The sequence below is a fragment of the Neofelis nebulosa genome, chromosome 3, assembly GCF_028018385.1.
Source record: "Neofelis nebulosa isolate mNeoNeb1 chromosome 3, mNeoNeb1.pri, whole genome shotgun sequence".
Lineage (NCBI taxonomy): Eukaryota > Metazoa > Chordata > Mammalia > Carnivora > Felidae > Neofelis > Neofelis nebulosa.
The window spans coordinates 72128367-72154609 of NC_080784.1; the positions used below are offsets into that span (position 1 = coordinate 72128367).

At 41.7% G+C, this 26243-nt stretch overlaps 1 protein-coding gene and 1 long non-coding RNA gene across 2 annotated transcripts in view; one reads left to right on the plus strand and one right to left on the minus strand.

The window, feature by feature from the left end:
• The first annotated feature begins 5544 nt into the window (after positions 1–5544).
• PDGFC (platelet derived growth factor C) overlaps positions 5545–26243 on the plus strand; it is a 206582-nt gene continuing 185883 nt past the window's right edge. The window contains exon 1 of the mRNA XM_058721066.1: positions 5545–5817. Within this exon, the coding sequence (XP_058577049.1) occupies positions 5700–5817 (118 nt within the window). The 5' untranslated portion in view covers positions 5545–5699. The remainder of the gene's footprint in view (positions 5818–26243) is intronic.
• Positions 19980–20620, minus strand: LOC131506941 (uncharacterized). The gene is made up of 2 exons (XR_009259234.1): positions 20457–20620; positions 19980–20281 (listed from the first exon to the last, which is right to left on the minus strand). It is a non-coding gene; the product is annotated as an uncharacterized LOC131506941 (long non-coding RNA).

Sequence of the window (26243 nt, forward strand, 5' to 3'; positions counted from 1 at the left end):
GAGCAAAACGAGTAAGAAACTCTTTTGAACCATCTTGAGCTTTAGAAGCAATGATATTTCTAAAATGTTCATTAAGTAGTGCACTGAGACTATCCACCTCTTCTGTCAAGGCTGTTAGCCAAGGAAAGGTCTCTATGTGAAACAATGATCACAAAGTGAAAGGGTTCTTCTCCCATGACCTTTGAAATAAGAGGGTCGCTATCTGAGAAAGGAGGATCTGTAACTGGGCCATGACCTCTTTCCTATGATTTGTCACAATGCGGACAGCAGCCTTCATATCCTATACATGATTCCAGGGAGAGAAGAATGACATCTTATTGAGTGGAGGATATGACCAAACACAGTGTTAAGTTTGCTGCCCACATGTTTAGGGGATGCCCCTTGCTCTCAGGATTGTTTCACATTCTCACTGACTCTACAGAACAGTAGGAGATCGGCCATCTGTTCTTGGCTAATACCAATATTATTTCCTTATTATTTACAACTCACTCATGTGCTATCACTATTCTTCTTTACTTTGAAACCACACTCTGCCTCTTTTCATATTGTTATCATCATACCAAGCAAATATTAAAAATTGAAACGCAGATACCTATACATAATTTATTTAGGTTTCTTGAAATCAATAAAATTCCTGATACTTGCATTAGTCATTGATTTCCAAACTCTTTTTTACTCCTTCTCTTTTTGTTTATCAGTAGAACCTGTCTTTCCAAACTCTATTCATAACAGATGAAAGAGGTCTACCTTGATTGGCCAAGTTTAGGGAGAAGAACCCCTTTCATCATCTCTTGCCAGCCACCAAGTCACCTTTGGAGTTGAGGCTAAGAAACCATTGTTTTAGCCATGTATTACCACAGAAGCACAATTAAGTTAAAAAAAAAAAAGTTTTGCTATCATTATCTCTAATAGCTCAGAGAATCAGAGAATTCTAGAACAGTAAGAGGATTGAGACAGAATCTGGTGTAAATTTCTTATGTAAAGAAAAGGGAAAGAGGATTTCTAGATCGAGGTTGTACCGTCTGGTAGTGGTAAAGCCAGACTAAGTGCCTGGTGTCCCATCTCTGGGTAAAATGATCTTCTGTTGTGGTGGTTCACAAGTCACCAGGCCTCTCCTTTCTTTGGGGCTGTTTCTGGCTATGTACTCCCTCTGAATTCTGTGTCAGACAAGCACTTCTGAGATTTTGAAAAATATCTTTGCATACTCAACCATGATTTCAAAAAGGAAACTGCAGCTTTACTTCAATGGGAAAAGCCACAGAGGGTCACCCAAAGGCCAGTTCTTGTCACCTGTTTCCTTGGCCACATACTTCTAACTTCCTACCTCCCAACTCCCTTCCCCAGAAAAGTAAAAATCAAAAAGTGCAGGGCCTTAGCTCAACCCTCTACTATTTGCCACAGTGAGCAGGTCTTTCTCAGATTAACAGTTGTTACACGGGCAGGTAAAGGGTGATTGATCTAAAAGTAAAATTTAATCAATAGTGTGTTTTACAATTTTTAGGTTAGAAAAACAGAGTATTAATATATCCTAGATATCTGGAGCGAAGTCATACATTCCTCAAGATGGGTATAGTTGGAGAAAATAGAGAAAAGGGTGACTCTGGGAGGGACTACTATATATTTTTTTCTAGAACACTCTTGGAGCACCTGGGTGGCTCAGGCAGTTGAGCGTCCAACTCTTGATTTTGGCTCAGATCATAATCCCAGGGTTATGGGATCAAGCCTTGCATCGGGCTTTGTGCTGAGCATAGAGCCTGCTTTTAAGATTTTCTCTCTCTCTCTCTCTCTCTCTGCCCCTTTCCCCTTGTGCTGCACTCTCTCTCTCTCTCTCTCTCAAAAAGGAAAAAAAAAAAACATCATATGACAATCTTTATTTCTGCTATGATCTATGGGCATTTACTTCCTTACTAATAATACCTCCAGCCCCAGGCCTCATTTAAATGCAGATGTAAGTGTTGCTTGTCATTCTGGAAACACAGTGGGCATTTAGGTAGATCAGAAATTTCCGAACTTCAGAAACTCACGCTCAATTATCTGCCACTAAAATGCTGAAAAGTTAGAGTTCTGGGAAAAATTGTAAAATAATTTTGTATATATACCTATGTGTGTGTGTGTGTGTGTGTGTGTGTGTGTGTGTGTGTTTGGATCAAATCAGAAGACAGAGCAAGAAAACCTGTAATATTTGATTTTCTGAGGCAAAAATATATCCTTATGGTTCTTGCCCTCCTGGGTGTCACATGACTAGCTACATGAGTAATTTGCTTTAGATCTTATTTCACTTAAAAAAAATTAATAGTGACACCCATTCTCCCTCCCCCAAATTATTATTGTTAATAACCAAGTACATTCTACCATGTTCTTCAATAGGAATTTGTAGGTAACAGTGTTCATGCATTCAGCCTGAATGGGCACTCCTTCCTAAGGTTTAAGAAAACATGAAAACCACAAAGAATGTTTGCAATTATTTTCTCTTGGTTGGCGGAACAGATGCCTTTCCTCAAGGAAAATGCCTTAGGCCAAAACAAAGCCATATTCATTCAAAATATATTGTTCAGTAATTGTGCAGACTCTGGATTACATAAAATTGACTTTCAATGCAAGGGCCCCACTTTTCTAGGAAAGGTTTATAAGCAAAATGGAGCAGGAAGACAGGCAGAGCATAAAGTGTTAAAAGAATCAACTATGCCAAGGGCAAGGGCAGTACAAGGAACAACAATGCAAGTACATTGAAAGGAAACCAGTTGATGTGAACGTGATTTTGTCTAGGGGTCATGCAGGAGCACCTGGCTGGCTTTATTTATAAGGTGATTGTCAAAGCAATCTGTAGAATATGGATGAGGTGAAACGCAGAGGTAGAGTATTATTCTAGATCATCTGTAACTTTTCAAATACAACCTTCATGCTGAAATTCCAGAGAGAATGTAAGTGACTCCAATAAAGAAAACTGTCAGTCAGTCAAGAGTGTTTATTTATTATCCCCCTGAGCCAGGCACTGTTCTAGCCAATATGAAATGATACAAAATAAAGAGTAGTCATCACCCTTATAATCTCATGAGAGCAAGTGGATTAAATCTGCAGACACACACACACACACACACACACACACACACACACTCTATGTGGGTGGTCAAGAAATGTCAACTATAGGGACATTTAACAGCCTCATTTAGAAAAATCCTGATTAGAAAATTAACTTACAAAGTTAGAAGGCTTAATTACAAATTAGTAATTAGTTTTATTACAAATAGATGAAAACACACTCATAAAGCATATCTTTTATATAACAAGTCTCATTATGTTATTAAAATTGGGAACACCCCTCCCCCCCAAATCTACAAAGTAGTTTTGGAACATATTTGTCATGCAAATATGGATTCACTGTCATGTTGGGGAGCTGCTGAAGTGCATAAAGTAACAAGCCTTGTGTCTGCTAACCTGTAAATTCTTTCAAGTCAGAGAATGGGCCTTGTATATTTGCCTTGATATCTTGTACTGTGAAGACAGAAGTGGTAAAGAAATAAGAATGAATGAATGAATGAATGAATGAATGAATGGGATAGGTGAGTAAAGAGGAATTGAGCTTATTTGAATTTTAAGAAGCAAAAAAAAAAAAAAGAGGACCAGGATATTGCAGAGAGGTCAAGTTGGTGGGTCTCAGTGGGTGTCCAAATACAGGGAGAGGGCTTGGCCTTTTCAGCATGACTGAGGAAGGTCAGCTCCTGGTTTGGTCCTATCAGTGAACGTGCCTTTCTCAAGCATCCCTGGATCCTTTTAAAGGGCAGCTCTCCTCCACCCTCAGTAGATGGCCTTGCAAGGCCAGAAAGGGTCTCCTGAAAAAGAGCCATTTGAGACTCCACGCATATTTCAGCATGTACCTTAAGGCTATATCCTTTCTTCCAGCCCCCCCGTGGAACACCATACCTGGCCAAATTGTTTGCATGGACTTAATTTAACAAGAGGCAGGGTGCCATTTGTGATGATTTGCTTGCCACGGGACTCTCTTGATATTAATTTAATGAAGTTCAACTAGTATGCAAGCTTCCGGAGAACAGAAACTTTCTTGTGTTTTCACTACCGCCGCCCAGCTCCTAGAACAGTGCCTGACACAGTAGGCGGTCAACAAATAACAGTGTTTGCGAAATGAATGAATGCTGCTGTTAATGTGCTGGCTGTTTGTCTTTACTTTTCTTCTCTCCATCTCGCTTCAGAGAGCTGGCAACTGAAGGGAAATCTTTGAAATCTAATTTCCCTTCTTCCTCCGGTCCAGAAACTCTGGCCAAGCCTTTGGTTACGGGGATCCCCTCGGAAATTAATGACGAGTCACGACCACGGGGGGTGGGGGACGAGGGAGAGTTGCAGGAAGTTCTTCTGCACTCAGTTTTGCGTCTGCAGTACCCTTCGCCACCCATCTTGCTCTTTATTTGGGGCTAGGGGTGTCCCGGGGGAAGGAAACCAGGGGCAGCTCCGGCTGCATTCCTCGCCTGGGCCGTTTAAGTCCTGTCTGCAGCGAGCCCCGCAGCACCCCCTGTCTGTGCCAGCACCTGTTGGACCGCCAGTTGGCGGCCCGAGTCGGCGCGAGCGGACGCGGCCCGGGGCTGCCCCTCCCGGAGGCGCCGACCCTCGCCCGCCCCTGCGGCCGCCCGCGGGAGAGCGCCTCAGCCTCCCCCGCTCGCCAGCCGCGCGCTCCGCCCGGGCTCTGCCCACGGCCCCCTCCTCCCGACTGCCGCCGGCTGGGGGAAGGTAGAGAAGGGGAGGGGACAAGCCGGAGCCTTGGGCCGCCGGCCTTCTCTCTCTACCCCGTGCCGAGACGCCGCGCGGAGCCCCGAGGTTTGCGCGGAGCCCGAGGCGTGGGGGGAGGGGACCGGGTACGACTGGAGCCCCGCGGTGACCCCGAGCTGCCGAATTTCCCTTGGCTTCGAGGAGCGGGGGACGCACCCAAACAAGGTGAACTTTGGTCGCGGAAAACTCCAGCCAGGTGCCGGGATCCGTGCTGCTGCGGCGGTCGGGACCGGGTGCAGGCTGCGCGCCGGGCTGGGGAGCGGGAGCTCAGCGGCCTCCCTCCGCCGGCGCCCGGGGCGGCCTCGGCCCGGAGCCCCCCGGCCTCGCTCCGGCTCCGCGGCCCCGGGGACCCGCCGCGGCGCCCTAGCCTTGTTTCTTCCCCCTCCCCCTTCGGGGGTGGGGGTGGGGCGGGGGAGAGGGGCGCCCGGAGAGCGCATCTATTGGCAGCTTTGTTATTGATCAGAAACTGCTCGCCGCCGACTTGGCTTCGGGCTGGCTTCGCTCGACCCTTGAGTTTTCGCCTCTGTCCTGTCCCCCGAACTGACAGGTGCTCCCAGCAACTTGCTGGTGACTTCTCGCCGCTCCCCCGGTTCCCCCGCGTCCCCACCCCCTCTTTCCTCCCTCGCCTTCACCCCCACCCCCACCACTTCGGCACAGCTCAGGATTTGTTTAAACCTTGGGAAACTGGTTCAGGTCCAGGTTTTGCTTTGATCCTTTTCAAAAACTGGAGACACAGAAGAGGACTCTAGGAAAAAGTTTTGGATGGGATTATGTGGAAACTACCCTGCGATTCCTTGCTGCCAGAGCAGGCTCGGCGCTTCCACCCCAGTGCAGCCTTCCCCTGGCGGTGGTGAAAGAGACTCAGGAGTAGCTGCTTCCAAAGTGCCCGCCGTGAGTGAGTTCTCGCCCCAGTCAGCCAAATGCTCCTCTTCGGGCTTCTCCTGCTGACATCTGCCCTGGCCGGCCAGAGACACGGGACTCAGGCTGAGTCCAACCTGAGTAGTAAATTCCAGTACTCCAGCAACAAGGAACAGAACGGTGAGTCTTTTCCCCCCTTCTCCCCCTTCTTGTTTCTCGCTGTATGTGTTACGTTGGCATTGTGCGTTAGTGTGTGATGTACACCAGCCTGCGAGGGTATTATCGTCTCTCCATGCAAACACGCGCTGCGTTCATTGGCATGGGCTTGAGGAGGTTACGTGCAGTTTGCAGCTTCGGGAGCTGCCACAAAGCTGTAACAGGGCAACGTGAGTGCCACTGCTGGCTCAGTTAGAGAGGACATTCTGGGAGCGATTGTGAACGTCAGTTCAAACGCACATTGCAGAACCTTTCATTGCCAGAGTTATAAGTTCAAGAACTGCCTCTAAAAATGAGTCCAAAATGAATGAGTCTTGGCATGTTTGACTTTACTCAGCTTTTCTTTTTCATGGGGAGGGGGATGTTTGAGGAAATCTATCAGCTGCATTAATTGAAACACTCAAAGTGGAAAGGCATCAGTTAATCAGTAAGTAGATAGGAAATACACAGGTCAAGAGGCTGTGTGGACGTTTTTGGGGAGAGTTAAAAATGTATTTCTCTTGCGCTCTGTTTTTTTTTTTTTTTTTTAAATGTGCCTTTGTACTCTGAAGTCCTTACCTTTCTGGTGTGTGTTTTTATATGTGTCGGTGAATGACTGCTATTTTGTGTGTGCTGGAAACGACTTAATCCTGCATAGGAAATGAGAATTACTTTCAGCTTTCAAGTGTACCTGAAATGTTTAGAAAACTCTCAGATGCAAGTTCCCTTGGGCTGGGATTGCACAGAGCTGGAGAAAGGCTCCTTTCATAAAGCCAGGGCAGCGTCAGGGTGTGTAATTTGCTTAGCCTCTGAACCCCATATGATTTACATCATTCAATTTCTAAACTCTTTTTCTCTTGATCTACCATTATGAAGTCATTTTTGAGAATACTTTGTAAATAGAAATTTTATACTGCCCATGAAACCACAATGTTAATGTAGGCTGTCTAAAATTAGAATATTAAATACCCTGTTTACAAGTGGTGGCTCTTAACTTTACTTGAAAAGAAATGTGCATGTTTTTACTGCTTTGGATGCCATCTATTCAGAATGCAAGGATGCTGTCACTTTATTAACCAGGCGAAAGGAACACAAGCAGCGTACCTAGAAAATCAGAATGGTGTGTGCTCTGTTTTTAAGTCACAGCAACTTTTTCTTTATGTATTGGGGTGTTTTAAAACTTCAACTTTGCATTTAAACTCTCTGAAAGTGTTCATCTTTAAGAAAGCACAGAAAGTTTTAGAGTACAGAGATAGATTAAATAAGGATTCCTGGGATTTTTGTAGACATTGTTTGGTATTTGCTGTATGTGCAGTAAATATACATTATCACATTTATCAGTCACTATTAATGTAGTTGCTTCTTACAACTTGCTAATGTGATGGCTCATGGCACCTGCAGGCTGCTTGAGCTGCTGATCAAAGGGCAGCCTAGGGATCTATCTCTAATCACAGGAGCTGCAGAGGACTGGGGGAAAGTGATCAAAGGAGCCCCAGCACCAGCTGTACCCTGGCAGGAAACAGATCAGACCAACCTTTGTTCTTTTTCATGTAAAATAAATGTCCAATTCAAAATATTGTTTCTTACTAGACAAGCTTCTCTAAAATGACAGTGCACAATATTCCTGGCTTCTGTCTTCTATTTTTTTATTGTTCCTGTGCCATTATCATTTCTCCTTCTGCTTCTGTTTTTATCAAGCCTGGCATCTGTCATCTTCCTGATTCCCTTTGCTACTTGTGCCTCTGATTGTCATTCTTTCTTGTGATCCGCCTACCATCACCTCTTTGTAATGGGCCCCAGACCTCTCCTGTGGTCGTTGGCCACTTTACTGAGTAGGTTCCCACTCTCAGGAGAGGTGAGTTCATTAAGCCAGGCAGGCCACACACATTCTGTTGCCATCAGAGGCTGGGCCATTTCCATTCCTAAGTTGCATGATGCTAAAAATAGCCTGGCAGTTTCCTAATCTGTGGGTACAGGATTGGGCTATGTTTAGCTCCTGGGAGGGTTGGCAGCAGGAAGTAACTAGAGGTAAGGGAACTACTCACCTTGTAGTTTTCAGCCTGAGAAGAAGTGGGACTATCCAGCACTAGGGGGCAATATAGAGCTATTTTCCTGCACATGCTCAGGTTGATTTTATGCTTCGAGGTTCCAAGATTTGAGGATAACAGGTAGGTGCCAAAGAAGCTCCACCTGGAATGTGAACACATTTGCTGGAACGTCTTCTTCTTTCTTCTTCTTCTTCTTCTTCTTCTTCTTCTTCTTCTTCTTCTTCTTCTTCTTCCTTTTTTTATGGGGGGGAGGGGTGTTCCAATTTTCAATTCCCTTATGTTGGTATTTTTTGCCCTAATAGTGATTTATGGTTGATTTTTGATTGCCCTCTTGCTATTCTCAATTTTGATGATTGCCCAGTTCTGGAAATACAGACCCTTCTGGAGATGCCACATAGAAATGTCATTGGTCCATTGTGTGCATTGCATCATTTTGTGAAAGGTCTTCTAAGTGCCCAGTGTCCAAATCGATCTATTTATTATGACTATAGTAACTCATTCTTGCTTTCAAAGACCTTTCCCCAATGAGACTATCTTTTCTTCAGTATTCTAAAGTCTCAAATGTTGACACAATCAGATCCCCAGGACTGCGTCATTTCAGTATTGACTTAGTGTCCCAAGAGGTGTTGTAAATAAATGGAAACTGATTGCTGTAGCCAATGCTAGATATTTGGATTTAGAGTGAATCATATGCAGGTGCTTCAAAATTAGTTTTGAGGGATCGGTGTCATTTACCCTGTTATTATGACTTACCTGGCTTTTGACTTAACGGTATTTGCAATTCTTGCCACTTTGCTGTCAGAATAGTTTTATCCTCCAATATTATGAGTTACCTTTGTGTCCTTCATCTTGAACCTGACTTCTAACTGTGAAGTCTCACATATAAACCAAGGGTCTCCAGATGTAACGTAAAGGACATAAAAGATAAGAACACTGACTTATATAGGGTTCCTGGCCTATACTTCTTGAATGACCACAGGAAAAATTACTAATATCTGTGTGCACTCACTTAGAAGAGAATACCTACTCTGAAATTGACAAGTTCTGGGCTGGTTCTCCTGAGTTGTAGCAGAAGGGATCATATACATCAAAAAACGAAAAGAACCAAAGCTTACTTTGTCTATAGCATGTAGCCCCAAATAGACACCAATCACAAAGTTGTTGATGGAGTAAGCCCTCACCCACTTTGTGTCATTGGTAAGTGATTTTAATTCATCCATAGATCTGAAATGTGCTTATTGTTCTCATTTCCTTTAACCATTTTGAGTATAGATTTGGAATATGCCTCTATTAGGGTTATCCCTGTGAAAATCATTTATTGTATGTGCTCTTTTCCACAAGAACTTTTGTGGCCTGTGGGGCCATTTACTCTGCAGACAGGTGGTTATCTAGTGATGCCTGTGTGAGTACATGTATCTTACGCTTGTGGCTTCTCTGTCTCTCTCTCTGTCTCTCTCTTTTTTTTAATGCCAACTTGCTCCTCCTCTTCCTGCCATGTGCCTGTGTCTAACAAAGTTGTGTCCATTCCCCCTACCCTTTTAAGGGTACCCTTCAAAGCTCAATTTTACTGAAAATAGATAATCACCATCCCTAGAATGGTGTCCAAGAGTAAATAGTCTCTGACTGAGTGCTAAAGGGACTTCCTGTGAGTTAGTCTATAAGTTGTAGTGCATGACCTTTGTGACATTTATTTTTGTTGTTTAGAGGCTTTTTTTTTTTAAAGAACTTCCTCCTTGTTCTCTGTTCTGTTTGAGATTGTTGAGGAAGTTGAAGAAGTAAAGTGTCATTATGTAATGATGAATATTGTTTTTCACAATAGATGACCAAAAAAGGCCCATTCTATTTTTTGGGTAACGTTTCCCTCCTACCAACTGTTATCTTTTACACTTAATGTGATATATTTTATATTTACCTCTAAAAGGTGACCAAGTCTGTAGTAGGCTTTACATAGTTGTGAATAGACACCAGTTTCTGACCCTAAATATTCCCCAGTGGTGGCGTTTTAGAGAGCTCCATCTTGGACACCAAAATCTTAGCTTTGTCCATTCTTATTTTGGCCTTCCTGACACTTATTTTTTTTACAGATCTTCTTTATATTCTTTTCCACTTCATGTTTTTTCAGCCTTTATAGTGCCAGAATTCTGCTGTATGTACAAACGTGCACATTTGTTGTAGAAATAGAATTCTAATCATAATGTGATAAGTGTTAAGTCAATAGTAATTTAATCAGTGCATTCATCATGTCCATACTCCCCCACCCCCATAAAAAAATGTTTCCAGAATTGCTAAAATTTTCCTCATGGGTTTCTATTGGTGTTAGCTCAAGTGGTAGAAGTCATAAAAGTCCCTTTATTTACTAGGTCTAGTTTTGATGTTTCTGGTTTTATTTGGAAGTACCACACGTAGCCAGAGTATCTCTATGCAATGCTGTATAATCTCTGTGTAACTCATATATGAAACAGTCTGTCTGTGATATTTTTCTCTACCACCTCTGCCAACTGTGGTGTGTGTGTGTGTGTGTGTGTGTGTGTGTGTGTGTGTGTGTGTGAATCTCTCTTATTTCATTTCCTAAGGACACCTCTAGTGGTTGATTTTTATTTGGGATGCACCAGCACCACCACACAGATTGTTAAAATCTTGAAATATTCCTAACGGGCTGGGAAGGAGCCAGTGCTCCTCTTTTAGGACAAACTGACCATCTGTGAATCAGAAACGACAAGGTTAGTGTTTGATAGTTCAGGAATTCTAGGGTACTATTTCCACCCCGCTGGCCTCCTTCCTGATTGGTCGATGTGCCTGCCCCGTTGATTATTATCCATTTTCACACTTTTAGCTACTCACAATTTCAGTCATATTGGAGTTCCAACACCTCTCTCTTCTGCTCTCTGCCTGGCAGCAGAGGCCAAGCTGAGGCGTGAAGGACCTTGAGTGAAGAAAGGAGATGGCCTTTTTAAAGCCTCTTTCTTGCAGCTTCTTTTGTTGTGCTGCCTCAAGGGTTGGGGGCTGGGAAGTGAGATGAGGCATAGGGATGTGGCCTACGATGGCACGGGATTGTAGTCCTCAGTTGGTTGTCCTTATTTCTGTGGGCAGCACTGGTCAGGTGCATGTGTGTGGGTAGCCCCTTACTGGCATCTGAATTAAATGGATCACTTTCTCAGTGAGGTCTTTTCCTGACCACTTAATCTGAATTAGCCAGCCCTCACAATCACATCAAGGCTAACTAACTGCATAGTGCTTATTGTCACGTTTGGATATTCTTCTTGTTATTGAGTTAAGTCGTCGTCAGCGACCACCACCCCCAGAGTACATGAGTTCCCTGAGGGTATGGACCTTGTCTGACTTGCTCTCTTCAGGAGCTTGGAGCTTTAGCATCTGGAACAGGGGGTTGTATACAGTATGTGCTCAATAAATATTTGTTGCATGGTTCTGGATGTAGTGCCTTATTAGAGTAAGACTGTGGTGTTGGCTATAATATTAGGCCATCTTTGAAGATGTCTGTTGGTCTTGGAACTTGTACTTTGTTTTAGATTTTTCGTAGGAAGGTAAACTTGTTTATTTATTGGTTGTGATTGGATATGCCAATCAGAGTACTACTTTATAATCTTGGTAAATATACCATGTTACCTGGTGAGCATGTACCAAGCAAGTGGGTAAGTTTCCTAGAACTGGTGCTAGTAACTTTCTTAAAAGTGCCATTGGTGTGCATACCTCTCTCTGTGTTTTCCAAAGATGGGGTGTTGTGTGATATGGACCAAGGATCTGAATAATGGTAAATTTTAGGTGGCTAGACGTGCCTCAAAAAAGCAGTGTGCTTTCCATCCTCTGCTTGTGGCTCACAGATAACTTGTGCGGGATGGACGTCAGCAATAAATATGGCGTGTGGAATGTTAGGACTAGAAGGATCCTGAGAGGCTATCCTCACCTATGTGTAAAGCGAGACTTGGAGAGCTGAAATGACGTCATCAAGGTCACTGTTGAGTGCAACAGTATTAAACTGCTAATGTGGTGATATATTTTTGCTTGTGTAAAGAACCAACTAGGCAAATGGGATTCTCATTTTAACCTTCTGATGCATTGTGGAAAAGCCATTCTTTATTACTTTAGGGGGTTGCATGCTTTGTGGGTTGTGAAGGAAGATGGGACGCCCGTGGTCCTGCAACACAGCTTATAAGAACACTACGGAAAACAATGTGAAAGTAATCACATTGATTACATGTGACAGATACTCTGGCTAATATCTATTACAGTATTTCTGTTGGGGTAGCAATCTGACAGTTTGGCAAATAACTTGAAATGCTATGTTTAGAATTGTTAATATTACATGTCGAGACTTTATTTTAAGCAGGTGTACCCGATCCATGGATGTTTATTTCAGTATTTTGGTTTATGAATTGATGATGAAGAGGATGGTTGACATTTGAATACTTGATTCCACAGGGAGGTTTTTTTTTTTAAACAATAATTTTGAACATTTCGTTTAGGAGGATGTCTCCCTGGTACAAGTTCCATGGGAATGACTAAATAAGCATGGCTTAGTGGGTTCTAGAAAGCACAACCTGTTATTCTTTCGAATGAATTTAATGAGTGGTCTTCATTTTTATTTACATTATAATATATAGGATATTCTATGCCAAGGTTCAAATTTCTCTTGAATGTCAGCAACATCAGGAAATAAATTCATAGGTGCGGACTTGAATGGCCTGCCAAAAACAGGATTAAATGACCAAAATTCTGTTTGTAAATTTTCCAAATCTGAGAACAAAAGGAGCTACAAATGATAAAGAGGCGTCATACTAACGACATTTATCGTTAAAGTCAAGTTACTCAGAGTGATTTTGGGAGTAGCATTAGCTCGTTTCATCTTTGACTTCACGAGAATGCATTTTTTTTTAATTTTTTTTTTTTAACGTTTATTTACTTTTGAGACAGAGAGAGACAGAGCATGAATGGGGGAGGGTCAGAGAGAGAGAGGGAGACACAGAATCTGAAACAGGCTCCAGGCTCTGAGCTGTCAGCACAGAGCCCGACGTGGGGCTCGAACTCACGGACCGTGATATCATGACCTGAGCCAAAGTCAGACGCTTAACCGACTGAGCCACCCAGGTGCCCCATGAGAATACATTTTAAATCGAGCTGAGCCGATCCTGTTATCTGACTTCACGTTAGGTTTCCTTTGCCATCTTCAAGCAGTTACTGCCCGTCCTCTGGTGACTGAACGGTTTCTTCCCTGGATATTTGGCTTTTGTCTAAGCCAAACCATCTTTGCCAGGCCGGCTTCGCTAATTTTGCTTTCTTGGTGTTAGGCTTTATTATTCTTTTACTTTCAAGCTATGATTTTTTTTGTACTGGGCTTTTACCCTATCGGATAGTAGTTGAGCCATTTTTCAATCAAATGAGGTGTGTATTAGGTTGTTGCAGGGAGTGGAGAATGGAGGGCCTGTTTTTCTGAGGGAAACCAACATCCCCAAACAGCATGAGGCACATTGATGGTAAAGGCAAGGATATAGATTTGTACTATTACTGGTCACTGCGTCCTGGCAAGACCGCGGTGAGAGCTCTCAGGAGAGACACAGGGAGCGCAGTATTTGGATGTGTTTTTTTGTGGGTCGGTAGATGGGTCTAAAGATCTCCCAGTGGGTCTCTGGTTTTGTAATGCTTAATAATGACACCCGAAGAGTGCCTGTTAGTTGCCACACTTGGGCTCAATGTCTGTAGACAGTAGACAGCTTATCTTTATAACCTCCCCGTGGGGTATGAATGGGAAAAACACCAAGGCTTCGCTAGCTAAGTAGCTTAGCCAAGGGCTCAGAGCTGGTAAATGTTTGGACCTAGGTCTGACTCCAAGCCAGGACGGAGTCACATGCTTCTTCCTTCCTGAGTTAAATGGTCTAACGTTTTATTAGAACATTGTTTTTATTCAGCATGTATTCATAAGCATCTGCTCTTGGCGAAGCTCTGCACTAGGTGCTGGACCCACAAAGAAGAAGATGCAGTTCTGCCCTTGAGGAGGTCTGTCCAAGAAGGATGACCGGTCCTTCCTTTGTCTCACGGTCTGTGGCGCTGTGCTCGACGTGCTATGGGAACACACGTGCTATGGGAACACAGAATGCTTTATTTCACTTCAAAAATCCTCCTTTGATGGATGAAGCGATTGATTGTGCCTGGAAGAGACGTGCAGGGAGAGAAGTTCCCACAGGGGACGTGACATATTTTGAAGTGGGTTTGAGAGAGGAAAAGAGGAAAACGTTCTAGGTGGAGGGAATAGCGTCCGTGAAAGAATACAGACCTGAGAAGGCATATCATGTGCGGGAGGCAGGTAGAATCTAGTGTTGTAAATATGAGTAGAGGCAAGAAAAAAGTGGAAAGGTGTCCTGGATGGCTGCATTCAAAGGCCCTGAGGCTGTTTGCAGTGTGCTTCCTGCAGAGTTTGCACTGAACAAACCACGTAAAAGAAAAAGTGGTCTTGCAGTTTCAGGGTTAGTGATTTTCTGTCACTTTCTGAGCAGACAGTGGAGTAGCAGCGTTCTACTTTGGCGTGGGTAGTTGACTGCTTCTTGGTGGAACTTTCTCCCAGTCATTAGACAACGTTCGGATGTTCGGACTTGGATAGAAGGGCAGCCTGTATAGCCTCCGTTACACTCAAATAAAGTAAGCCTGTGTCCACACTACTCTCTATTGCCTTCCTTCTGTAAACAAAGAGCTATTTTCATACTTCATTCACAAAATGGATGGCATGCGGAATGAGGCTGGGTGAGGGATCAGGAGATTGTGGTAAAAGGTAGACAGCTTCCAGCCCACCGAATTAGTGTAATGAAGCTATTACGTTGCAGGAAGCAAAGAAAACAGCCTTAACGCTTTTCAGGGAAAGGCTCTCAAGTTTTGTGGAAAATTAATTCCCGTGAGTGTCCTCTACCTTGAGAAGCTGCAACATTTCTCTAGTGAGGTTCCTTCTGGTCTCTTGTGTATGCATGGGTTCTAGAAATATTTTGTGGGACTTAAGGACTTGACGAGAATGAGTTTTCTTGGTGGATGTGCTTTCTAGATGCCATGCCATTTTTTTGAAGCTATGCTATTTGCATTCTAGGAAAGCCTCATTTGTGAGTGGATACTATTTTGGGCTTTCCAGTGTTTGCAAGATGGAGATAGGCTTCCGCGCTTAAATATGCCCAGCTGGCCATTGCACCTGCCTTTTGAGTCACTACAGAGATCAGGAACCATTAACAACAGAAGTTGGACTTTCGTGGTACTTATCTCATGTTGTTTCTGGCAGTTATTTTTGCTGGGTATTTATAAGGACATCTGTCTTTTAAGGAGTCGTATTACTTATCCTTTTTTTTCCACTAAGGAATAAATCACAGCTTGTTTCCCATACTGCCACTCTCATTCATAGTCTGAGGTGATTAGAAATGCAAATTGGGAGTCATTAAAACATTATAATTTCTTTTTCTGTGGCATCAGGCGATATTTAAAATCAGTGTGCTAAGAAGGAACATGTGCTTAAAATGTGATTAAGATGTGAACAAATGAGTAGAATGAAATATTCACTTCCTTCCTGGAAATCTCTTACTGGGTCTGGAAATAAGGGGGACCTGTAGTATTCATCATTTCTGATTTATCATACTTGAAGCCTGAGACGTAAGCCTGAGATGTGCACGTTGTTTAAGAACACGGGAAAACACAGTAGCTTCTAATGTTTTCAAATTGCTTTGTGGAAATATATACTAAAGACTCCTTCTTGCAAGAGTGTGATTTACAGTCGGATTACCCACTCAAAGGACAGATCAGATTCAGCTGTATTTCTCGTAGTGATTCTTGGATATGTAAACACTATAAAAACAAGAAGGAAAAATGGGATAGCTTAAGTATGAAAAGTATTGATCTGCACATTCAGAGCCAGAGATGGGATGTGGAGGCAGATTTCCTCCACTGGAAATATGTTTATGTTGTAGGTAATAAAAAGTACTGGGGGATGCTTCCTATTCAGTAAGTAGCAGTGTCTCTGTAAGTATGCATTTTGTTCCTGACTTTAATTTATAAACAGAAGTACATTGTCTTTCTGGAGGTCTACATGAAAATGAATTGCTTTTACAAAACAAGGGACCAGACCTCATAGTGTTTTTATAATTTCACATGCGGTTTTACGTATATTGGAGATACATATGATGGGCTCGGCTCTGTCTTTACTTTGTGTTAGTCACTGCAGTCAAAACATTTTACTATTTCTAGAAAAATCAACAGTCTAAAAATAGCAGGTGTTTCCCAGGTCAAAACCTGCCTCAGATATTGAGAGATGTTGACCGTCTAGATACCTAAATGATGAATGCTAAACCCTGAAAATATCATTTTAATCTGTTTTCTTGTGAATATTAGCAGGCTTGAGGTTTATAAGCAAGAATAAGAATGTAAAATTAGGAATCAAATGATCTCTGTGTTGAATTTTTTCAAAAAAGCTTTTCTTTCATGCTATAAAATTTATCTTTAATCTGTGCTGATAACTTTTAATAGGCATCAGTTGGGTACCCCATTAAACTAACTGCTTTAAAATGGTTTCCTTTTAGAACTCACATTTACATTCTAGGAAATCAATTAGAGTGTATGGATTTTACATTTCCCTTGCAATCTTCCTTTACAGTCATTTCTGAATGACCAGCCTACCAGAGCAAAACACTCAGAGGTGCAAATCTTCTGGAAGAAGTGCAAATGCCACACTTTTACTTGGAAAACTGGAAAAAAAAATTGGACTTATTTAATATATCTGCCGAACATTTAAAACTGCGGAAAGCACGGGAAATACTTTTGGTGTATGGGAATGTGTGGTGTTTCCAAATTACAAACATTGTTTTGAAAATTTCCCCGGTAGTGGTGAATTATATGAGACCACGTCCATCCAAGAAGAGCTTGTTTAACTGGCTTGTGGTTCTGGGGCTCATTCAAACACTCTTAAACAAAATAAAGGGAATGGATGTAATAACCTCTTTATGGAAAGGCCGTAAAAAGGTACAGGGCCATGTAAACAAATTGGATCATTTACTAGATGTTTTAAGTGATAGATTTGCAATCCAAATTCAGGGGTGTGTATTAGGTTTTATAGGATCGTGACCATGTTCTGTTCTGAAAATGAAGGTTCCAAGCTTATTTTTTGTTTGTTTGTTTGTTTTTCTTTAGTGCATGGAATCCTATTTTACATATCCTATAGTACATGCTGTTTTATACTGTAGTTTGAACTCACGCTCACGATTTTGAGCATTTTCACTTACAAGTTTGTTCAACTTTGGAAAATGGTTAGAAACCCACGTGTGAACAGTTGAATTGACCTGATTTTTGGTAGCACTGGGTTCTGTTCAAGGAAAATAAGATGATTGAAATTGAAATTTTCCTCCTGGGCTCAGACATGTCTAAACTAATTGTAAAATAATTGTTCTGGCTTACAAGAGCAGACTCATAACTACGACTATGTAAAGTAGAAATCCAACAACAGTTATGATTTACAATTACTGTAACTCTGCCAATCTTGTAATAAAACCGCTATTATAACCCACCTACCGTGACATTCATTTGCCTTCCTTGAGACATAGGTTAAAAAAAAAAAAGCCTCTCCCAAGTTGTCTGGCTTTAGAGAGCCATTCCATTACAGCAGGGTATTCATTTATCTTCTCTGAAATGGGTACGAGGGTTGTGCCAGAGCAGCCCGACACGGGGAGGAGGGTGGGCGGGCATACAAGAATGTGTGGTGCTGTGCTCCGGTGGTGATGCCTAGTGGCAGTGGAAGCCAGAAATAAATTTGGAAGGTGAAGTGAGGAAAGGAAACGAAGTCATTTCTCTGTTGATACCATAGCATTTATTCATTCCGCAGCTTCTCTCAATCAGGGTTGGCTCACTTGGCCTTAAAGGAAGTAGATTGTGTAAGAAACCTCAGTAAAAATCAATGAGCCTTTCTAAGTTTTAAACACTGATGGCATCATACCATACTGGCAACTTTTAAGTGTTGCTGCTGGAAGTTTGGCAGCGGAAATCACTGCTCCAGGTTCATAAGCCTTAAAAAACAAGGGACAATGGTGGATATTATAGTTTCTGTGTAATTTGTGACTTGCTATTTCCTTTCTTCTTTCTTTTCTTTCTTTCTTTCGTTCTTTCTTTTCTTTCTTTTGTTCTTTCATTCTTTCTTTTCTTTCTTTCTTTCTTTTGTTCTTTTGTTTTCTTTCTTTCTTTCTTTCTTTCTTTCTTTCTTTCTTTCTTTCTTAACTTAGAACTAGATGGCCTTAAGTCTATGGAAAACCTAAGCTCTGTCTTTAAATTGGGTTCTGGGTAACCTTAAAAACAACGATTCACATCTTTTTGCCTTAGTTGTGCACTCACCTCTTTTATGTAGCACGGAGTCGCGTGTGGTTGTGTACTACATAAATACGCATCAAACTGAGGTGAATACCACAAAGTGACACCACTACCTGCCTGGAACCGTGAGGCGTTGTGAGAGATGCGCTGCTGACTTCGACTTAATCACTGCCTTCAAGTAGTTTATAGTGCAATGGGGAGATAAGACATAGAGCCAGCTGTAATACAGAATAAAATGCAGCATTGGGGGTGGGGATTGAGGGAAAAGCAAACTTATTTACAGCAGAGCCATTAGAAACCACTTAGGAGAGTTGTCAGGGGAGACTTCTATTTTGAGCAAAGGTGCCTAGAAAGATGAGTGGCTGTGTGCATGCGGGGTTGGAGGTACAGTGGAGTGGATTTTAGGTGATGGGAGCCTGCTGGAAATATGAAAAGGAAGGGAGTCCGGGAAATCCATGCAGTCAGTCCAGTGGGGTTTGTTCTGACTGAGACCTCAGAAATGGATTCAGTAGCCAAGTGACTAGAAGAAGCACTAGGGTTGCCCACATGGCTCAGTCGCTTAAGCTCCCGACTTGGGCTCAGGTCAGGAAGGATCTCACGGTTCATGGGTTCAAGCCCTGCACTGGGCTCTGTGCTGACAGCTCAGAACCTGGACCTGCTTCGGATTCTGGAGAGAAAGAAAGAGGAAAGAAGCAGGTTGATTTAACTTGTTTGATGGGTTTGAGAGTCTCCGGAGGAGACCCAAAAGGTTGTATGTGTAACGAGAGATAAGACTTCTGGGCTGGAAATTGCCTGTGCAGTTGCTGAAGGAACATGGGAGAAATGACCGCAGAGCACTGGGCAGCGTGTCAAATTATCGCAGAAAGAACTGAGCATACCTGGCAGAGAAGAAGGAACTAAATTTTGGAGGAAATGAGCCTTGAGGCAAATTTTGACCAAGTGAGAAAGTGAGAGGAGATGCAGGAGAAATTGTAGTGAAGTTTCCCTGGAGGTGGTGTCAGAAAATTCCATCCCTATGGTGACGTTTTAGTCCTGCCTGGTGTGTAAAGTAGAAGCATCAATGATAGGAGGGACGAGATAACAAAAATAGATGTTTTGGCTTGGTCAGTCCACCTGGAGGATAACGGATTAGTTATCCGTAAGTCTGGGGATATGGGGATGGAGGAAGGAGGGGGGCTGGTAGGTAGAGATGTATGATTGCAGTGGCCGGAATCAGCATCACATGTAGTAGAAAACAATAGTTACGGGGAAGGGCGTGACATGTGGAACAACGTATGTTTAAAAGACCCATGCTAAACCAGGGTGAGTCAAGGCTTCTAACCAGTTACAGAGCTGCAGAGACGTGAAAAACAATCATGGACATTCAAATCAAAAAGCCACTTTAATGCCCCTTACTTTTTCTTTCTGGTGCTGATGCCCTTAAAAGTGTGCGGTCAAAAATCATAAAAGGATGGGGGTAGCCACTGCAGGCCTCTGGGATCTCTGCTGTGGAAACTCTAGCATCTGTTGCAAGCACCACACAGGTTTTTTGTTTTTGTTTTTGTTTTTTTTAACAGCTGTTAAGACTGCAGAAAATTGTTGGGGGGGGGTTCAAGGTACACCTATTGTTTGCTCAAGAGAAGAATATACCTCGGTGTGTGTATTCCGCACTCCCCAGAGAGGCTGTGTCCTGAGGATTGTGTGTGCTTCGATCCTGGGGAATCTTTTATGTTCCTATAACCATTGGCAACGTGTGCGTGGAACTGGTTTGTTGAATAACCATGACCATTGATTGAGTCTTGATCAAAAATGCAACTTTATTTTTGTTGTTCCTGAGTTTTATTGAACAGGGAAAATCTTCCCCTGTTCCAGTATGGATATTTCTATAAGACATGGTTTTTCATGGGCACCTGAGTGGCTCAGGAGGTTAGGCATCCGACTTCGGCTCAGGTCATGATCTCGAGGTTCGTGAGTTCGAGCCCCGTGTCAGGCTCTGTGCTGACAGCTTGGAGCCTGGAGCCTGCTTCAGATTCTGTGTCTCCCTCTCTCTCTCTCTCCGCTCCTCCTCTCCTTGCTCTCTTTCTCTCTCTCTCAAAAATAAATAAACATTAAACAAATTAAAAGAAAAAAAAAGACATGGTTTTTCAACTCACCCTTAAGAGATGCTGAGTTTGAGAGTAGTTTCAAATGTAAACACCCTATGACTTAGAAATAAGATTGCCCAGGCCTTTGGCAGTTAAAACTCCAAATGTCTTCACTACCTACCCAGGTCTGCTGCTGAGTGGATTCTGTCTGGGAAAACAGCTGGCGGGAGGAGGCAGGAGTTTTGATGTGTCTGAGGGATTCCATCTTCAGGGAGTAGCTCCTGGCCATTTCCCATGAACGTCTTACTATCGCTGTGGTGTAACTGTACCCATCCTGCTGGCCCCTCAGTGCCATCCATTCTAGAATTCAGGTACCCGTATGTTCCGAGGACTCCCTTTGTCTGGGGCTTGCTTTCAGGATTCCAAATCTGAGAACGCCACTTCAAACGAAGTCTCTGTTCTGCTTAAATAGGATTCCTTCACAAACATTTAAAATGTGGAATATGGTCCATTAAACACTCACAGACTTATCGTCAGGCTAATGAATGAAAACATTTCTATTTTTGAGTAAAGTAATTATGTTGATATTTGTAATTTCTGCATTCTCCCTGTCATCACCCCTGGTCGGGTGCTGGTCACCTCAACTGTTGCATAAAGGTCCTTATTCTTCCTTAAGAGGCTCTTTCCATCCCCCCTCCCCACGCCGATGGATCATATAAAAGAGGTTGATACAGGATAATCATCCTGTAGTAGAGTTCTGGTTGTGTTTACTCAGTGCTTCTCAATCTTTTTTTTTTTTTTTTTTTGGAAATTTTATTTTTTTTAAGTTTATTTATTTTGAGAGATAGAGGGAGAGACAGAATCCTAAGGAGGCTCTGTGCCATCAGCATAGAGCCTGATGTGGGATTCAAACTCATATACATACTGTGAGATCATGACCTGAGCTGGAATCAAGAGTCAGACACTTAACTGACTGGGCCACCCAGATACGCTTGTGCTTCTCAAACTTGAACGTGTGTACACATGAGCTGGGGACCTTATTAAAATGCACATTCTGATTTTGTAGGTGGTTGGTGGGGCCAGAGAATTTGCATTGTAGCAAGCTTCCAGATGCTGCTGTTGCTGGGCCGAGGACCAAACGTTGAGTAATGAGGGCCTGCTTGGGTGTTCTCAAGGTCTGCTGTGATCTCACCTCAATCTTTCCAGTGAAAAGATTGCACAGAGCTGATCTCTGCTCACCGCAGAGATGACTCCATGCCTCTAATCTTGGAACTCTTTTAACCCAGAAGTCAGTTCATTCCAATAAATATCACATGCCTTGTGTTCTAGTTACCATGGCACATCCTGAAAACAGAGAACAAAACGCAGGTTTTTGAGTCCTGATGGTGACAACCAAACGTGGCTTTTCCTACACTAGAGACAGGGGATAGGCTTAGTATGCTGAAGGAGCCCAGAGATATTCCGTATCCTGGTCGTGAACGGCTTCGGGTGAGGCCTTCTCTTAATTGGGTCTTGAAGGATGGTTCCCTAGAAAGTAAGAGGATTCGAAGCAAAAGTCATAGACTTGTAAGAAAGCATGAATGAAGTCTTTTGAAAAATCAGCTCTGTTTTTTGGAAAATAAGATTGAAAAAATTACTCATTGATTGTGAAGAACTCTGTGTGATATACTAAGGAGTGTGTTTAGACATCATGTTCGAGGTCCTAGGGAGAAGGCTGCATGCTTTCTGCACCAGCTTCTAGTGGTAGTGGCCTGACTTTCTCCCCATTTTCGTATTCTTATAGCTGTAACAGATCAGTAACTATTCATTGAATGATCTGATTTAGGTTTGGTTTTGGTTGTTTTTGTTTTTTGTTTTTTGTGTTTTTTTTGCTTCCAAAAAAAGAAAAAAAAGTATAGCAGGATGATTGTAAAATACAGAGAAGTGAGGGACAAGGATACCAGTTTAAAGGCATTGGCAATAGTCCAGATATCAAATAATGACTAATGGACCAGTTATTGCCTGTGGGGAGATGGGAAGGGTAACCATCAGGTAACTATCATCCCTCTTTCACTCTGTCTGTTCAAAGCCTACGTGTATTTAAGGTCCAGCCCGATTTCTGCTGCCTCTACAAAGTCTGTGTGTTTCACTAGTCTGACATGTGTGCCTGCCCTAAACTCCCAGGATATTGCAGAACTTGCCACTTTCTACCTTAAATTCTAGTTCTGTATGTGCCTTTTCTTCCATCATTTTCAAGTGTCAGAAAATAAAATGTTAAATAATCTTTAGCTTAGTGTCTCCTTAGATGGTAGATCTTTTTAAGTGAAGTGAAAACAGCCCACTTGGACCCAACACAGCCGGTTCTGTTGTAGCGTTGACATCTGGTCTCCCAGGTCATCACTGATAGGCTCTAAAGAGGTCATATGCTTTATTTCACAACTGAGGGATGTAACTGATGTCTGGCTTCATTTTGAGGAACTAAAAGGGGACACACTGGAAGGACTCCTAATCTTTCTGCTTAGACTGAGTAAAATGAATGTACAAAGAACATTATTAGCAAAATTATAATGATGACTGTTTAGAATGTTATTTCCTCAACAAGAAGAAGAAATGTATCATTTCCAGGAAACTTATTTTTAAACAGGGAACTTTATGATAGCGTTTATTGCAATCAGTTTAAGAAAAGCATGACTATCAAAAGTCTGTTTTCAGAACTTTAGCTTATTTTTATTTTGAAGTATTTCCTCCTTCTGTTCTTTCTAGTGAATGTGAGATTTATCCTCATGTGCTTGCTTATTTTCAGTTTGCTTTTCCTTTTTTTGTTTTCGGCTTTTGAGACTGACAACTGTGATTTATCCCCAGGAAAGCAAAAATCTTGGAAAAGTCATTATTTCAAAAAATCATTCAAAGGATGTATTTATTTTTTTCTTGGAAATAAAGTCGATTTTCTCAGCTCTGATCATATGAGATTATGGGCAAGTAGTCCTTAGTTCTGGCATGTGGACAAAACAGAAGCAGCCCCTGGAGAGAGAGAGTTCAAAATTCATGGCAGTAAGCACATGTTCAGTATGCCAATATTTATGGTGTCACAACCAAATTAAAACCATACCCTCTGTGATTTACATAAGTACGGTACCCAGACTACACAGGGTTATGCCCAAGTTTCTCAGTAGATTTAAGGCAACACGGTTGTTCAGGACTCTCGGAGACCAGTCTGTTTGTTTTTATATTCATTTTATTCATCTCTGTGAGGGAAAGTGAATTATCTTCACTTATATTCGTTTTGCAGTCATCCCGAATTAGCAGGGGTGGCAGATAGCAGGGCTGAAAACTGACTTTGTGCTTCCATATACAGTTTATTCAGGAAGTTGTATCCTAATATTCTCAGTTCCTGTGCTGGGGGAGTTAGATGTATTGGTTACTGAGAGTGAACACAGATAGATGGGTAATTCTCAATCTTTCATTTCTCGTGTCTTACTCATGCTATTAGAAAACCAAGGTTTCACCAATTTGGAAAAAAAAAAAAAACAGAATACATACTTTTGGCAGGAGGGCATACTTTATGTCTTTTTATGGCAACTTTTAAAGTAATACCATCTGGTAAGATTTTTAAGAACAATAAAGTTTCAGAAGCCCTGTTGAGAATGCATCGTATTTCTATACTTTGACCAAAGATATCTAGAAATGTATATTCTAACACATGATGCACTTGTACAGCAATGTAAGTGACAAAGATAATTCAAAAACTACAGTGGGGAGTAGGTTTGGTAGGAGCTAGTGAGTCACCTTTGCTGGTGGATATGACATTAGGGTGTTAATGCTTTCTTAATGACCCTTTTGAAAGTCCCAGATTTTTTCCAGATTCCTCCTGATTCCACTGTAGCAGGGACTCTAATCTAGAAAACAGTCTGGACAAGAACCCAGTTCCTGGATGTTTTTAATAGATTGGCTCTTTAGGGTTTTGAGAGACGGTCATATAACCATCATGCTATCAAGCAGAAATTTTTCACAACTGATGACTGCAAGTGGCAATCTTTTGTGAAGGCAGGGAGGTCTTCTCATTTATAGGATAAAATCATTTCTTAAGAGTAAGTCTCATGTGAACAAATGAAGCTTGACTATGTAAATCTTTCTTTTACTATGGGATAGTATCCAAGGTATGTAAGAAGTTACTTTATTTTTTGAGTTCAGTAATTTAAACATTGTGCTTCGGCTCTTTTTTGGTACTCCAAACATTTATTATTAAGGTTTCCTTTGGTGTTTCCTTAAAAAGACAAAATTCAGCATGTTTTCTTTGCAAACGATTGTCTTATACACAAAACAGAAAACAAACTTTCCTTTACTATTTTTTTCTCAGACCTAATTATTCAGTTGTTTTTATGCCTACAGATTTTTCAATGATCACAGATTTTTCACAGATCTTTTCATGTCTTATATTGGTGCTGGAAAAAAAAAAAACTGTTTGAATCCTGTGCAGATTAATAAAAAAATACCGAGGAAATTTCCTTGGTTTTGTACTAGAAATTTGAGGAAGATCACTGACTTTTGCAGTTTATTGGTGGATCAATTTATTGAATGTTTGGTGTTAGGTATCTCATGTATCAGACGGGTCTTAAGAGCTGGAGAAACCTGGCCTGTGCAGTTTCCGTTCTCGTCTAGCTGCCAAAATTGATTTTTCCGTTTTGTATATGACTTAGGTCTTTGTACTGTAATAGATGCCAAGTTGAAGAATTGTTTTTGTCTTAAAACATGATTAGATTGAGTCAATGCTGTCAATTTTAGTGAATAACAGAAAATACACTTTCACTTAAATGTTCTTGAAGATTTCTATTTGATTTTCTACATAGTAATGAATAATTACTATCTCCCTCAGTGATAACGGACAATAAATAAATATTACATTTCCTAAGAGACTTGGTAGTGTCATCCTAGGTCTGTGTGTACTAACTAACCTATAATTTAGGCTAACTCCACCATTATATTGTGACTTGAGATTCTTTGTTTCTGACTGCTTCATGATTCCTCTTATATTTTATGGAAAATACCTTGTTTATTTAAGTGCAAAGAGGATGTTGGTGAAATGAGATATTTAGTAAATGCTCTAGGAAAAAAAGAAGTTTTGATTATTTGAAAACCCCGCATTTTAAAAGCCAACAGATTCATGCTTTTGCCTAAATGTATAATGCCTCATGTTATAAACAGGACATTTTTTGTTTCGTTTCAATGGACGTATTAAAACAGGTTACACAGCAAGTCAGCCAATGTGACCAATCGTTGTCATTATACAATTTTTTGGGGAAGGAAGTCTGAAGCAGAAGAATATTCCTGGGGGAAGGATTTCTTTTTTTTCTACCAATTTAGGCCTTCACTGGCAGTCTCTTTCCCCTAAAATTTATGCTTGAAATGGCCCAGAGATTTTAAATGTGGGGCATGTTAGGGGCTTTAAGTACGTTGGTGGATTTAAGAATGATTTGCTTTGAACCTTCTTGCAGTGAATCTTCAGTAGAAAGCAAGGATTTTAATCTCTCCAACCAGATGGAGTGTGGATCTCCAGGCTCAGATTTTGGCTAAATTGAGAAAGACCTTTCTCTGGCTAGGTTAGTATTACGAAACTAAGGCTGGCTCTGGTACCGGGGCAGGGATTTCCTTCTTTTCATTATTATTTACCATTTGAATTGTATTTGACAGGTTAATATCAAGACCCGCAACAAGAAACCACTCAGGAGTCCTGGTTAACTTATGCCCACTTAATGACATATCAACTGACATTTTTATTCTGAAATCTTTGCCAGTTTTTATCATTGACGGAATTTTGCATTCCATGAATTTGTAAAGCCGTTTAGCAATTCAACAGTTCTAAATTTCAAAGATCTATATATCTGTGAAAGTAAGTAGAATGTTTCCAATTGCAGCACTGCTCTTCAAGTTTCCTAGTGAATTGTGGGGGCGGGGGAAAAAGGCAAAAAAAAATCCTTTTTTCTACCCTTTT